General features: G+C 36.4%; 2 protein-coding genes across 2 annotated transcripts; one reads left to right on the forward strand and one right to left on the reverse strand.

Annotated features, from left to right (window-relative positions):
* Positions 1–745: 745 nt before the first annotated feature.
* On the forward strand, positions 746–1,804 carry LOC132613354 (uncharacterized mitochondrial protein AtMg00810-like). The gene has a single exon (XM_060327369.1). It carries the CDS (start codon positions 746–748, stop codon positions 1,802–1,804), a length of 1,059 nt encoding a protein of 352 aa, XP_060183352.1.
* Positions 1,805–5,307: 3,503 nt separating this feature from the next.
* LOC132615493 (dirigent protein 24-like) lies at positions 5,308–6,594 on the reverse strand. The gene has a single exon (XM_060330099.1). It carries the CDS (start codon positions 6,540–6,542, stop codon positions 5,373–5,375), a length of 1,170 nt encoding a protein of 389 aa, XP_060186082.1. The 5' UTR covers positions 6,543–6,594; the 3' UTR covers positions 5,308–5,372.
* Between the last annotated feature and the right edge of the window lie 8,235 nt (positions 6,595–14,829).

Genomic DNA, 14,829 nt, shown 5'->3' on the forward strand with positions numbered 1-14,829 from the left:
TGTTGTTTTTTATGAGACTCGATTTCCTTTTGCTACCTTTCCTACTCCTCAATCCCATACATACGATTTTTTGGATGAAGGGATCTCCCCTTATATTTTTCATCACCTCCAAAAATCGGGACTTGCCCCCTCCCCGCCCACTGCCCAGCCGACCAGTGCTCCGCCACTGCCTCCCGTCACCACTGCTGGCCCCACGGTACTGCCCACCCCAGCAAACCTGACTACCAGCCCCCTTCCCCAGGCCACTGTCCAACCGCCTATCCCCACTCCCCGTCCCACCATGGTCACCCGCAGCCAACGAGGTATTGTCAAGCCTAAACGTCTGTTTAACTTACATACCACGGTTAAGAAATCTCCTCTACCTCGTAACCCATTGGCCGCTCTTCGTGACCCGAATTGGAAAATGGCTATGAATGATGAATTTGATGCTCTTGTTACGAATAAGACGTGGGATTTGGTCCCCCGTCCACCTAATATTAATGTTATTCGTTCTATGTAGATTTTTACTCATAAGGAAAAGTCTAATGGTGATTTTGAGAGGCATAAAGCCCGACTTGTAGGTGATGACAAAACTCAGTAGATTGGCATTGACTGTTGTGAGACATTCAGTCCGGTGGTGAAACCGACAACTATCCACACTATTCTTAGTCTTGCTTTGTCAAAGCATTGGCCTATACATCAACTAGTTGTGAAGAATGCTTTTCTTCACGGTGAGCTCAAGGAAACTGTGTACATGCATCAACCAATGGGTTTTCGGGATCGCACGCATCCTGATTATGTTTGCCTATTACGTAAGTCTCTCTATGGGCTTAAGCAGGCTCCCCGTGCTTGGTATAGACGATTTGTAGATTTTGTGTTTTTCATTGGCTTTTCTAACAGCAGGTGTGATAATTCTTTGTTCATCTACCATACGGGGACTAAAATGGCATACATTTTACTATATGTTGATGATATTATACTCACTGCATCCTCAGACGCTCTCCGTCGTTCCATCATGGATAGGCTTGGTTCCGAATTTGCTATGAAGGATTTAGGTCTTTTGAATTATTTTCTTAGCATTGCTGTGACCCGTCACAAGGGGGGCATGTTCCTCTCTCAACGTAAGTATGCCGAGGAAATCATTGATCACGTGGGTATGTCATCTTGCAAGCCCTCTCTCACTCCGGTTGACACAAAACCGAAGGTCAGTGCTACTTCGGGTGCTGCTTATGAGGATCCCACTCATTATCGTAGTCTCGCAGGTGCTCTTCAGTATCTCACTTTCACGAGACCCGATATTTCATATGCTGTCCAACAGGTGTGCTTACATATGTATGATCCAAGGGATGATCATATGCATGCTCTTAAGCGGATTGTGCGGTATGTTCAGGGCACTCTTGACCATGGATTGCATCTCTATCCCTCATCGATCACTGACCTTGTCTCCTACACCGATGCGGATTGGGGTGGCTGTCCGGACACTCATCGTTCTACGTCAGGGTATTGTGTATTTTTGGGTGACAACTTGATTTCTTGGTCGTCAAAGCGACAACCAACTCTTTCTCGGTCTAGCGCTGAAGCAGAGTATCGAGGTGTGGCTAATGTTGTCTCTGAGTCTTGCTGGATTCATAATCTTTTATTGGAACTACATTGTACGGTTCGCAAGGCTACGTTGGTATATTGTGACAATGTGAGTGCCATATATCTGTTTGGTAATCCGGTGCAACATCAACGCACCAAACATATTGAGATGGACATTCATTTTGTGCGTGAGAAGGTGGCGCGGGGACAAGTTCGTATCCTTTATGTCCCGTCCCAATATTAGATTACAGATATTTTCACTAAAGGTCTTCCTCAGGTCCTTTTTGAAGATTTTCGTGACAGTCTCAGCGTTCGGAAACCTCCCGTTTCGACTGCGGGGGTGTGATAGATTATGTAAATATTTTGTAATCTCTTATTTTAGGTTAGAATATTTTGTAATATTTTATACTCTCCTATTATAAGTAGGATATTTGTCACGCCCCGAACCATGGCCTGGACGTAACACGGCACTCGGTGCCTGACTGCGTGTGACCGAGCGAACCACATGGCTTGCTGAATCATCATGATACATACATGAGCGGAAATATAACGTGAATGCATGATGAGCCTTTATAAAACGTAGTAAGTCATAATACTTAATAAAAACACTTGTTTAAACATGAGTGCGGAAATAACATGAATGAGCCAAAAATGGCTATACGACTCCGAATGTCTGACATAACATAACTGACTTGTCTAGTCTATGAAACCTCTATCATGAGTCTGACTGGAAAACATACTTACTGGGACAAGGCCCCCAGCGTACCTTCAGATGCATAACTAAGCATAAAACAAAAGTTGACTAAACCCCGAATGAGATGGGGCTCACCAATAAGCTGATACGAATGCTGTCTTACTGAGCAGATGTGTCGTCCTGTATATCAGTACCTGCATCGTGAAATGCAGGCCCCCGGGCAATAAAAAGGGGACGTCAGCACATTGAATGTACTGGTATGTAAAACAACTGAAAGAAATAACATGGGCCATGGAATAACATGATAAGAACTGAAACTAAAAACCTGGACATGAACATGAGTGCATACATATATATATAAAACATGGTAAAAATATCATAAGTAGGGAGAGCAATAACTTATAACCGATCCATGGTCTGGTGCTTGCGTCCCGCCAGCAGAACACTCAGTCCTTGCCAGGGAACATGAGATTTAATAAAATATGAAAGGATCCAGTCATTATGAGAGATCGTCCGGGACATGGGTGGAGCGATCCTCATCCTACGGTGGCTACGTAGTTTTAGGCTATCTGAAGCCCTCCTCGGTAATTAATGCAACTCCCAAAACATGAACATGAAAATAGTGGCACTTGCTGCCCATGGTATATCATGAATCGTAACTTGCTTGTACATGGTATTCATGATCATAACTTGCTTGTACATGGTTTTCATGAATCATAACTTACTTGTACATGATTTTCATAAATCATAACTTGTAAATATAGTTTCATAAGATAACTTGTCATAGTCTTGCAAAACATGTTTTTGATGCATGAGTAATAACAATAGTTCATAATCATATATATATACTTGATTGAAAACATGCTTGTAACTTGCTGGATGAAATCATAAAGTTTCATATAAACATAATGAGAACACATGAGGAAGAATTCATGATTCATGGATTTAGCTAGGATTCCTAATATCCGTAATGGAATATTAGGAATACAATAACGAACATAGATACAAAATTCATGTACATACATACATAATTACGGGCTACCAATATGTTGGGTTTAATGCCCTAGGATTTGAACTTCATATATTTTACGAAACGAATCATGGGGAAGAACGTAGAGATTCCCACATGTGGATGGAAGTTCTACATACCTTAACTTTCCGCTTTTGAGCGTATCACAATGTCCTTCAACCCCTTCAACTTCAATCTATAGCAATACAAGTCATAGGGATCCTATATTAGCAACAATATCCATGTTTTGTTCATCTAAGCATTTTATCAAACACTTAGTGGGCATGAAGCTCTATAACCCTCATTAATGGTGTCTTCTTCACCCAATCTCCATTCTTTTACTTCTAGCTAATGCTAAAATCTCAATTAGATGTAATTAACATCATTCTTCATCACCCATATGAATACAACAATCCCAAATCAACAATCCAACAACTCTAGCATAGTTCATATAATTCTCTTCATCCAACCCAAATATTATTCTCCCAAGAATTCATCAATTCACAACTATAAATGATTAGGGATAAAAACATTACCTTTTTGAAGTCCAATCCTCTTGAATTCGGGTTCTAGGGTTTCCACATCCAACAAAAATGTTCCAATCCTAACTCTATGGATTAGAAGAGTTTTACTCAAGTTAGAAAGGGATTAGGGACTTAAATTCAACTTAGAATCATGATAAAAACTTACCTTGGAAGATCTTGAGGTTTGGGATTTGTTGTCTCTGAGTTTAGAGAGAATTTTCGTGAATGGGGTGTTGGGGAAATAAACCCCAACCCCAAATATAACAAGAAAACGCGTAAACCCGACTTTTGACCCGAAAACGTACTTAACGGACCAAACGACGGTTCAAACGACGAACCGTCGATCAGATCGACGGAGCGTCGATCTGCTCCGTCGAATTGGTCAAATTTCCAGTGAACAATGCACAATCGACGGTTCAAAGGACGAACCGTCGATCAGATCGACGAACCGTCGATCAGATCGACGAAACGTCGATCTTCCCGTCGAAGTCACCCATTTTCCAGCGAAGACAGGCTTCAGTAAAATGGGCATAACTCTTTGCAAAAATGTCCGTTTGACCTCCATAATATACCGTTGGAAAGCTATTTCAAAGGGCTACAACTTTAATCAAGGATGTTTTCCCAAATTCCAAATTAATAATGGGGTTATAATCGTTGGAAGTATGACCTTCTATAAACTCTCTTGCAAACATGTTCCGTAGAGTGGTTTTCAACTTTGCTTTGCCCAAAGACATTTCTTATGACTTAATTGGTTTTCAAAACACTTCCTATAATCCTCATATTGGTTCCATTATATTATCATCTTATGAGTCAAACTTTCGTCCGAAGTTACGAGGTGTTACAATATTTTTGTATATTAACCAATTCAAGGAATGAAAGGAAATTACGGAAAATAATTCTTTCAAAACCGAGCAAAAGAAAATATGAGAAGAAGAAAGAGATTTGTTCTTCATTTTTTACTATTCACAATATGACCACACAAGATCACACATATAAGCCAAAGAGATGATTTCTTAATCTGCCAAAATCCCAAAGTATTTAAGAGGAGTTAAAAGCCATAAAGGCCAATTGGCCATAAAGCTAACAATTTTAATTGTAAGAGAGACGTTGGGCAACAGTAATATTTGACCAAAAATATTTGATAGAAATTAGGGAAATTAATGAAATAATATCTATTCTTTTTTGAGATATTAATATTATTTTTCAACGCATATTAAACAAATTTCAATACAAATACAAGGTATAAGTCAAGTTACTGAATTATGCCGAATCCATATTATTACTGTGGCTCGGCCCCTGGTTCCATGTGTTGCAGTGCAACTTCAAATTCTTGATACCAACTCAAAGGAAACATATTCAAAAGTATCTGTAATTGTTATCATACTTTTTTGGTTGTGAGTAAGGAGTATTAAAAAAAAAAAATTGTGACAGATTAAAAGATCATTCATATATAAAATAACATTAATCAGAATACTTAACCATGCCATTACAAGAAAGTACATCAAATGAAAGTGAAAGAATCAGAAATACAGAAAACCATAGAGAAAACTAAATAAGCTCCTTCTCTAGGAGAAACACTCTTTCTTTAAGGGGTAATGTACACAGTGAAGTGTGTAATTGTTTCAACACCATCAGTTGTATGTTGATCCACATGTGGCATAGTCTCAATTGTAGCATACCCTTTTGCATTCTCATACTTCCCAGTACCTCCAATGATAGCAATGTGAGAAATCGGTGTCGCGGTCCTGTGAATTCCAAAGAAGCTGATAGTATCATCCACTTCATGTTCATGTCCATGGAACAGAGTTGTCAATGCTAGCGTGTGGCTCGTCCCATCGGACGAGCTTGTCAGGTAAAATCCTTGTGCTCTACCAAGAATTGATGATCCTAATTCGTGCCCCTCAGTTATTTCGTTGTCCACGACAGTTATGGATCCGAACATGAGCTGCTGAAGGGAAAGACCATTAGGAAGTTGCCCGGCTGTGACAAAAGGTTGGTTGTCCTCGCTTTCGACGATGTTGTTGTTGCCTGTGTTTTGGAGGAGGGTGGTGGATTGTTGTTGTCCGTTTAGTCCTGCTAGGAAAGGGTAGTTGTTGTTGTTGACGATGTTGTTGATGTTGTTGAGGGGAACTCCACCGTCAAGTGGGAAGATGGCGTCGTTGGCCTTGGAGAAAGGTAAATTGTTGGCATTCGAGCTGGCTACGATTCCAGTGACTACACGTCCTGAAGGGTGTGTACCACCGAGAATGTCATGCATGAAGAAGGAGAATTTTGAGTGGTCCAAAACAGGATTTGCCACAGTGGCACCAGACGTAGCTGCTGCTCCTGGTGCCACATTGGCAACTGGTGCTGCTCCAGTTGCCACAGTGTTATCTGTTGCTGCATCAGCAACAGGAGCCACTGGAGCAGCAGGGGCGACTACAGGGGCCGTGTCTGGCTCAGGTTCGGTTGGCAAATCCGCTGAAGGTGCTATTGGAACGGTGGGGGCGGGCTCAGGTTCGACTGGAGAATCAGCTGAAGGAGCCACCTTGGTTGCAGGAGTAGAAAAATCATCATCTATAGGTGCCTCGTCCGAATCAGGAGTGTTGACTGTGGCCGGGAAGTGGCCACTTGGCAATGTGGTGGCGGGGGCCACCACAGGAGCCACAATGGGTTCATCTGAGTTCACTTCGTCAAGGATTCTTGCTGAATTAGCATAGTCAAATGAGAGTGCTAATAGCAAAATGCAGAAGGTGGCTTGAAAATATTTGACCATTTTTGTTTGTTGCTTTGATGATTGATGAGAAGAAGCAAATGAAGAATTAAGCTTAAGCAGATGCTTGGCTGATGAGGAAAGAATGTAGGCTAGTTGGGTATAAATAGTTTGGTTACTTCCTATTAAGGGGAGCTGATGAAATGGTTTTGGTGAAGTGTTTAGTTGCTAAACACATAATCATTACAAAAGTTTTAAGGCATCATTTTTGTTGAACCTACTCCGTTAATGCTTTTGGTTGATCATTTTGGCAGTAGTAGTATATTATCATCATACTACTTGAGAAATAGGGGCGAGTTAACAAATTCGAACCATGAATAGATCCCATCGAAAAAAAGGTCTAAAAATTTACGATTTGCTAATTGCTATTTATGCTAGAGGAATTTGTATTTTACTATTAAAAAGGAGTTCCAATTGCTAGTGAAGAAGGGACTCCAGCATCAGAAAAAAATTAATCCACATTGGGTATTTATATCAAATTCATACTCATACTTCGTATTAGTTCATTATAATTAATTGACAAACTCATTGACTTGGCTTAAGTATCGGGGGTCAGTTTAATTTTTTCATTCTGGCATCTCCAAGAATTGCAAAAAGAGCTACTACTTTTTATTTCTTTTTCAGTAGATTTTTGAGAACGAAGTTAAAAATGGGAAAAGCTCAACTACTGTTTAATATGAGTTGGAGTTGTTAATGGCTTAATGGAAGTGGTTTACTAGTAGACTTAACAAAAGTGCATCTTATACTAGTTGATTATTGTATCTAAAACCTAGCCTAATGTTGAGTAGAAAAAAAAAAACTATAGTAGAAAATTAAACAACCATTTGATCTCGATAGATTTGATTTAGTATATGAATATGGATTGTCATAAATTCAAAATATTATTTATCTAACTTCTAAAACTACATTGGCATGATAGTTGGTGAGTAAATTTGTGAAGCTTGTTTCACCATTAATTTTTAAAATTTTTCACCGGTTAACTTCTACAAAGATCAATCTTTTTATCGAGTGTGAGTTCAATATTAAAGTACTTTTACATTAATTTATTCAAGAAACACTAATCTCCAGCATAACCATTTTGTATACCATAATAGCTCATTGAACACCAGGGGTCGTTTGGTAGGAAGGATAGGATGGGCTGGATTATTAATCCAATGGGATTGAAATTAATCATATGTTTAGTTGGTGGATAACTTTTTGATATCCCATCCAATCCCATGTAGATGGGATAAAAGGTGGGATTAGTAATCCCTCAGAAAGGGTAGAATTAGTAATCTCATGTTGTCCCACCCAATCTCATCTACATGGGATTACTTATTCTCCTATCAAAATCAGAATAAACTACTGTGGCATCCTATTGGTGATAGACCATACATGTTTAATAGAAACAAAGGTCCGTAGTAGGTAGGAGAGATGTCTAATATAAAATTCATGTCATTGTGTATATCAATTCATTAAACTTCTGTTTTATACAGTATTGCTATCTTAGCCTTGATTTTGTGACAATATAACCATTGATCTCAAGGTTTATAACGTACTAAAGCAAATTGGAGTATTCTTTGACATTATACATGTCCAAAAAATTGTGTTCCATCTTTCTTTAAGTTTGCTTGGCTTCCAAGAGATGGTATATTTTTCGATATAATTTCCTTTCATGTGATCTGAGGGTATATCCTCACTCACTATGATTTTATCACTTATTAACCGATGCATTTGGAGGTCGATGCGGTGTCACACCCCATTTTAACCGGGTTGATTTAGGGAGTATGACGTATTGGTGATTCCTGTTTATTTGTTTCAAGGAGTCGCCACCTAATTAATTTAATGGTGAATTAGGACACCTAAATATTAACTAAGGTAAAGTTAAAACTAAACCTCCGTTAATGGTCTGCTAACCAGTGTGATTCTAGGTAAGGGCTCTATATTTTCCTAAAGGGAAGGTGTTAGGCATCCTTTAGAATCCGTTAACTACGGTTATCCGGCCAAACTTAGGTTAATTAATTATATTGAAATATAATGTTTAAATTTTAAAATGATTCACAAATGTTTCTAAAATTTTAAAAGGAAAATAATATTAGTGAAAATAAGATTTACAAAAATTTAATATGAAAGAAAACTTGAAATTCCATTTTTTAAATAGGACTTATAAATACCGCTAAGACTTTAAATGAAAATACTAATGATATTATTTGAAATAATACTTGTAGAAAACATAATAATGTGCGTAAGAGAAGATTCTAAAAATTAAATGAAACTTGAAATTATCGACGAAGCCTTAAATAAAAAATAATATTTAATAAAATTTATAGGAAATATGATAATTTGCATGAAATAAAACTTATAAGCATTGTTAAGATAAAAATGTCATTTAAAGAAGATTTATAAATGTGGCTAAACTTTTACATAAAATGTTACATAAGATTTGTATAAAATGTAATAGTTTGCATATAACGTGATAACTTTCAAGAAAGAGGCTTATCAAATTTGGATCTTTGAATAAGATTACGTCATATGAATATGGTGATAAACTTATCTTTGTAAATAGGATACAAAAGAAGGGAGTTTTATTTCTCTTTCTTTATCCGCTTTGTTTAGCCAATTTCAGTAAAAATATATATATAATTGAGTAAATTTTAAAAATGTTTATAAAATATACTCGGATTCATATTTTGTGTATTAATGACATTTGAAATTTTAAAATAGTAAGGATAAAATATGATTCTTTATCTTAAGTATATAATCATGTTATTTTGCAAATTAATTGTTCCAAATAAAATAATATTAGACATTATAAACAGTTTTAACATAAAAAGAAGAGAATGAACTTATGGAATTGATTGTTAGCTTTCCTTAACTAGCTATCCCTTACTAAACTAAACCTATTAATTCATTAGGATTTATCTAGGTTAACAAAATAAAATAAACAAAGAGTTAGTGGCATAATACAAATTAATAAGCACAAAATAAGTGAGGAATCAACAATTTAAAATGGGCTCAGCCCATTAAAAGAAAATGCCGCAAATCTGTTGTTGTCGCAGAGACCACGGCTCAATATTTTTTGTCTTCTTTACTATGATCAGAAACTGGACAGAGGGGGATAGTATTTCGTTGGGCCTTGGCCCAACACCGAATGCAAAAGGAGATAAGTTCCTCGGACTCGTGTGCGAGGGTCATGCAAAAAATGAAAAGAAGAGAAGGAATTAGTATCTAATCGAGTAATGAGGTCAAACATACAAAATGGAACTCAAAGTAGATCAGCGGGTGTGTATATGCTATGTATATCTAAACATGAAATGGAGACAAAGAGAAAAGAAAAGGGCTTAACAACTAGATAAATAAGCACACTATAAAAAAAACTCGAACATGTTTCAAATGTATTTCTATACTTAGTGGACTGATCAGTTAAGAGATAAAGTGGAACAAGCCCGAACGCAACAGCAACAGCAAGCCAACAATATTGCCTGCTCAAACAAACACCTATGTAAACTAAACAGCTATGACCAATACTAATGTATTACAGGCCAGCACATATTTCAAACAAGTTCACTAGCACATCCTTGGCAAATTAGGGTCATTTAAGATTAAACTTTCATCTAGATATATCTTCAGATTAGCATAAGAAAACAAATAATGAATGTTTATTAAAGGATCAAGACTCATCATTCAGTCTAAACAAACTTAGAACAGTTTCTATATCAAACCAAATGAAGACTCTTGGAAGTAGCACAATTCCTTACAATATCGAATTAAGTGTATATGGAAAAGTGTAAGGGCACATAAACATAAGGTAAACCAGCTTCAAGACATAGCATAATACAATAGAGAAGATCAACAGCTATGGCATTTTGCATAGATCATGTGGATTTATTCATACAAGACCTTCAAACAGGCTTAAGTAGCTTATGCATAGCCCAAGTAAGTGTTCTTGCCATTCTTTCCAAGCAAACAGTATTCTTTTTGAAAAACCTTTCCTCTTTCCAGTTTTAAGCAAAGACTACAAATCTTTCCAATTACCATATATCATCTAACTTAATCAATTCTAACAGGACAGTATATGGATCATAACTAAGCAGGTCGAAAAACAAAGTAGATTTAAACTGGATTCCATAAACTTTTAGCATATTAAACTAAATTACCCAGTTTAGGACAAACAACTTTTAAAGTTGAACAGGTAAAAAAAGAAACTTACACCAAACATATAATGAACTAAATTAGAGTGACTGAAGCAAAGTCTTTAGGGATATTTAATCTCAGGTTAAGGATAAGAGATTTTATTTCATAAGAGAGGGTAATTCATGACTAATTAGTAAGAAGATGTGATTTCAAATTAGGAGTACAAACACACCTTGTAGGAGGTCTATTCATATTCATCTAAACCAACCCTTAAACCACCTTATCTCTTTTAAACAATGCCTAGGATTAGATTTCACTGCATGGTCAGGCTCAATATTGTAACTAACAACTAACTAATTGGGCCCTTTTCAAGGTGGAAATAAAATCAGCAACCATATGTCTTAAACGTAAGTCATCATTCTTATCATAATACCAAACTGGATATGCTTTTCTCTATGTCACAATCTCAGCCTTCCATACTACTATATCATTACTGAATTACATTACACACCCTTATAGAGGTATTCTTCATTAACATAATCTGGAGCCAACAGAAATCAGTCGCAGATTTAGCTACTAATCATGCCTAATCTAACATCAATACTTAAACAAGATCGAATACCACACCAAGCTAATCATCCAGATTTACACGGCAATATACAACTGAAAACATCTAACATGATTGACTCACACATAAGTATCCAAACATCATTTCAGACGAATAGAAACTATGAATTTTACCTCAACAACAGGTTTAATATACTAACGATCAAACTAATTCCACTCTCATGTTACATCGAACAAATAGATAACGAGTGAATAGAGTTGAACAAGAATGATGGTCTAACAACAAACTATCATGCCAAACTGAAATGGATTTACATTAACATACAAACATAAAGGGGATTGTTTACCTTCCTCGAGTGCAGCGAACTGAGTTTTAAATCTCCGATCTACACTCGATTACTATGAAATCTAAGCTTGAATCCACTCAGACCCGCAACGGTAACAAGGGCCAAAAAATAAAAAAAATGATTTGGTATCTCAACTGAACCTCGAGAAATGTTTTTAGAGCAAAAAGAAGGTTGTTCTTCTCCTTTAAGGCAACTGGAAAACTTTAATTCTTGGGGGGATTTCGTGATTTTTCGAATTTGAAACCTAATTTCTAGGGGATTGCTGAGACTAAAAACAAATTGTGTTTTGGGGAAATTTTATGAATCAAAGATCTCATTCTTGGGGGGTTCTCAACGATCCGAAAAAAAATCCTCCACTTCTTCAGGTAACTTCGTGAACCCCCAAAAATCCCCCCTATACTTGACTTCGACAACGATTATATATAGGGCGATCTTGGGTTTGAGCTAGGGTTTTCGTTCGAAAGGAAGAGAGAGAGGAGCGTGGGGGACAAGATGGAGTGGTGTGACGGTGTCGGAACAGTGGAGGCGTGGGTGTAACGTGGTGAAGTTGAGTGGAGCAGAGGGGGAGTGGGATGTCAGAAGCGTAGTGGAGAATGTCAGACGCGTGGGGTGGAGGAACGTGGGGGGGAAGAGGGTTGCGGCGCTAGGGTTTTGGAGGGTTAAGGGAAAGGGAAGAGAAGATGGCGAAAAGGAGGTGGTGGAGAGGTGGCGGCGATGGGGAGGTGGAGAGGCGACGGTGGGTGACGAAGATGACGACGGGGAAAGGGGAGGGGAGCGATGGAGGTGCGGCGGAGGTATGGAGGAAAGTGATGGGGAAACCCTAAAAGGGTTTCCTTATTCAGCTGAAAAATGAATTGGACCCGGTCCATTTGTGGACCGGGTCAAATTTTAGATTGGGTATTAAAAGAACGGACTAGTAAATTAAACATGGATTATTCTAAAAATTGAGATCAGAGATATGGGCTAGTCCAAAAATATTTAGGAGTTAATCGGACTTTGATTTGGGGTCCGGTAAGTCAAAATACGGACTAAGTGCAAAAAAATAGTTTGGCTTCTAAATTTAAATAAAAGACCAGTTTAAACAATTTATGTTAAATATTGCTCAATATAAAATATGCGATCATTAATGCTCAGATAAAAATGGCGTCGTAATAGCCGTGTAATAATATTTCGAAAATCTACAGTAAAATAAATACCATTATTTAATTATGCAAAGATAAAATGCGATGTGTGTGCGTAAGCTGGCAAAAATGTCGAAATGATAAAATTACGAATTATAATAATAATAATGATAATAAATGATGATGATGAAGGCTAGTAACTGTAACAGAATAATGAAACGCTGGTATTGATATGAGGCTAATAATTATAAAAAAAATATAAATATTTTTATTTTTATTTTCCAAAAATATTAGAAGCGCAAATAGGTATTTTGGCAGAGAGACGGGACAAAATTGGGTGTCAACATGCGGGATAATGACCAATCTATATGCATTTGGAGTCGATGCGGGATAAGGACCAATCTATCTCTTCTCCCATATTATCTTCAACGTATGATACTCACACCTTTCAACGAAGGTGATCGATCATTTTTAATCTTATCTGATTTTGTATGCCAACGTACAACACATCCATCTTAGCATTTGCATCTCCAGGCTACTCATTTTGTGAAAGTTTGGACATTAGCAAGCCGACATATATTTTCATATAACATGACGGTCTTGTACTTGTTCTATAGAACTTGTATATCTCATTGGTATATAAGATCCTTCTATCACATAATTTTTGTATCACTCTCCTTTCAACTATCCAATTTTGTCTATATGTGTAACATTTTCACATAACATTTCATTCTCGAAGAACTACTGGCCTAGAGACCAAATATATGAATTGTTTGAGTTTAGGCACCACAATCCCATCTAATCTCCCTTCAACTTCACTCTTATTAAACTTGAAATACATATATCTAATCTTACTTCTACTTATCCTAAAATCATCAGGGTACAGTGCTTCTCCTAATACTTCCTAGTGTAACACTAAATTGTTTGATTAGCCATGCTACTACTCCTACCGCTCCAAAAAAAATTCAATTTTTTATCAGAATACAGGACCACAACATCTCTACTTATTTTTTCATGATATCTTTTTTCCTCTACTAACTTAACTCTATCGAATTGTAACTAAAGGTTTCTATCGTACAAATTTGAATGGGGATCAAAATATTATTGTCGAATTGAACAATTAGGGCCCGTTTGGTTAGGGATAATTACCCCTGAACTTTCGCCGAAGTTGCTACAACACACCTTATCTTTTCGGGGGTCCTATTACCCCTGAATTTGTTTAAAACGGAATAGTTACCACCGTGAAACTGAATATCTACTTTCTCATGGGAGAGTGACATACACTTTCCTTGCCACATGTATATTTAATTATTTTCTATTTTTTTAATTCTTTTCGCTTACGTGGCATTTTTAAAAAAAATTGAAAATTGAATTTTCTTTTAAAAAAATCTGAAAATTTTATTTTTATAAATCCATTCAAAAAAAAAACCCTGAAAACATGGATCTTTTTTAAAATATGGAAAACTTGATTATTTTTTTAAAATTCCTTAAAAAATCTAGATTTTCATGATTTCATTTTCTTAGGACACTTTTATTTTTTAAATAAAATCTGGATTATAATTTTAAAAAATCTGGAAAAGGTATTTTTTCTTGTCAAAATGTGAAAAAACTAAATTTTTATAAAATGTGGAAAACCCGTTTTTTAAACTAAATCTGGAAAACTAGATTTTTTTTTCATATATAGAAAAAAATCAGTTTTCTAGATTTAAACCAGATTTTTTAATAAGAAAACTCAGTTCCATATTTATTTTCTAAAAAAAAATGGATTTTTCATATTTTTTAAAAACAATTCAGCTTTCCATATTTTAAGAAAATACAAATTTTTAATTAAAAAAAATTAAGTTTTCCACATTAAAAAAAAAACAGTTTAGAAAAAACATTAAGCTTTAATGATATTAGGTGTAATTAAATGTAAAGTACTCAATTAAAAAAATGACACGTGTCAGATTTTATGCTTCTCACTCTCCCAAAGAGAGTGAAATACACTCTCCTTGCCACGTCAGCGCTTAGGGTGGTAAATTATTCCGTTTTAAAAAAGTTCAGGGGGTAATAGGACCTCTGGAAAGGTAAGGTGTGTCCAAGCAATTTTGGCCAAAGTTTAGGGGGGTAACAGTGCCTTATCCCTTTTTTTTTTTTTCGGAA

This window comes from Lycium barbarum, chromosome 10 (genome assembly GCF_019175385.1).
Source record: "Lycium barbarum isolate Lr01 chromosome 10, ASM1917538v2, whole genome shotgun sequence".
Taxonomy (NCBI): domain Eukaryota; kingdom Viridiplantae; phylum Streptophyta; class Magnoliopsida; order Solanales; family Solanaceae; genus Lycium; species Lycium barbarum.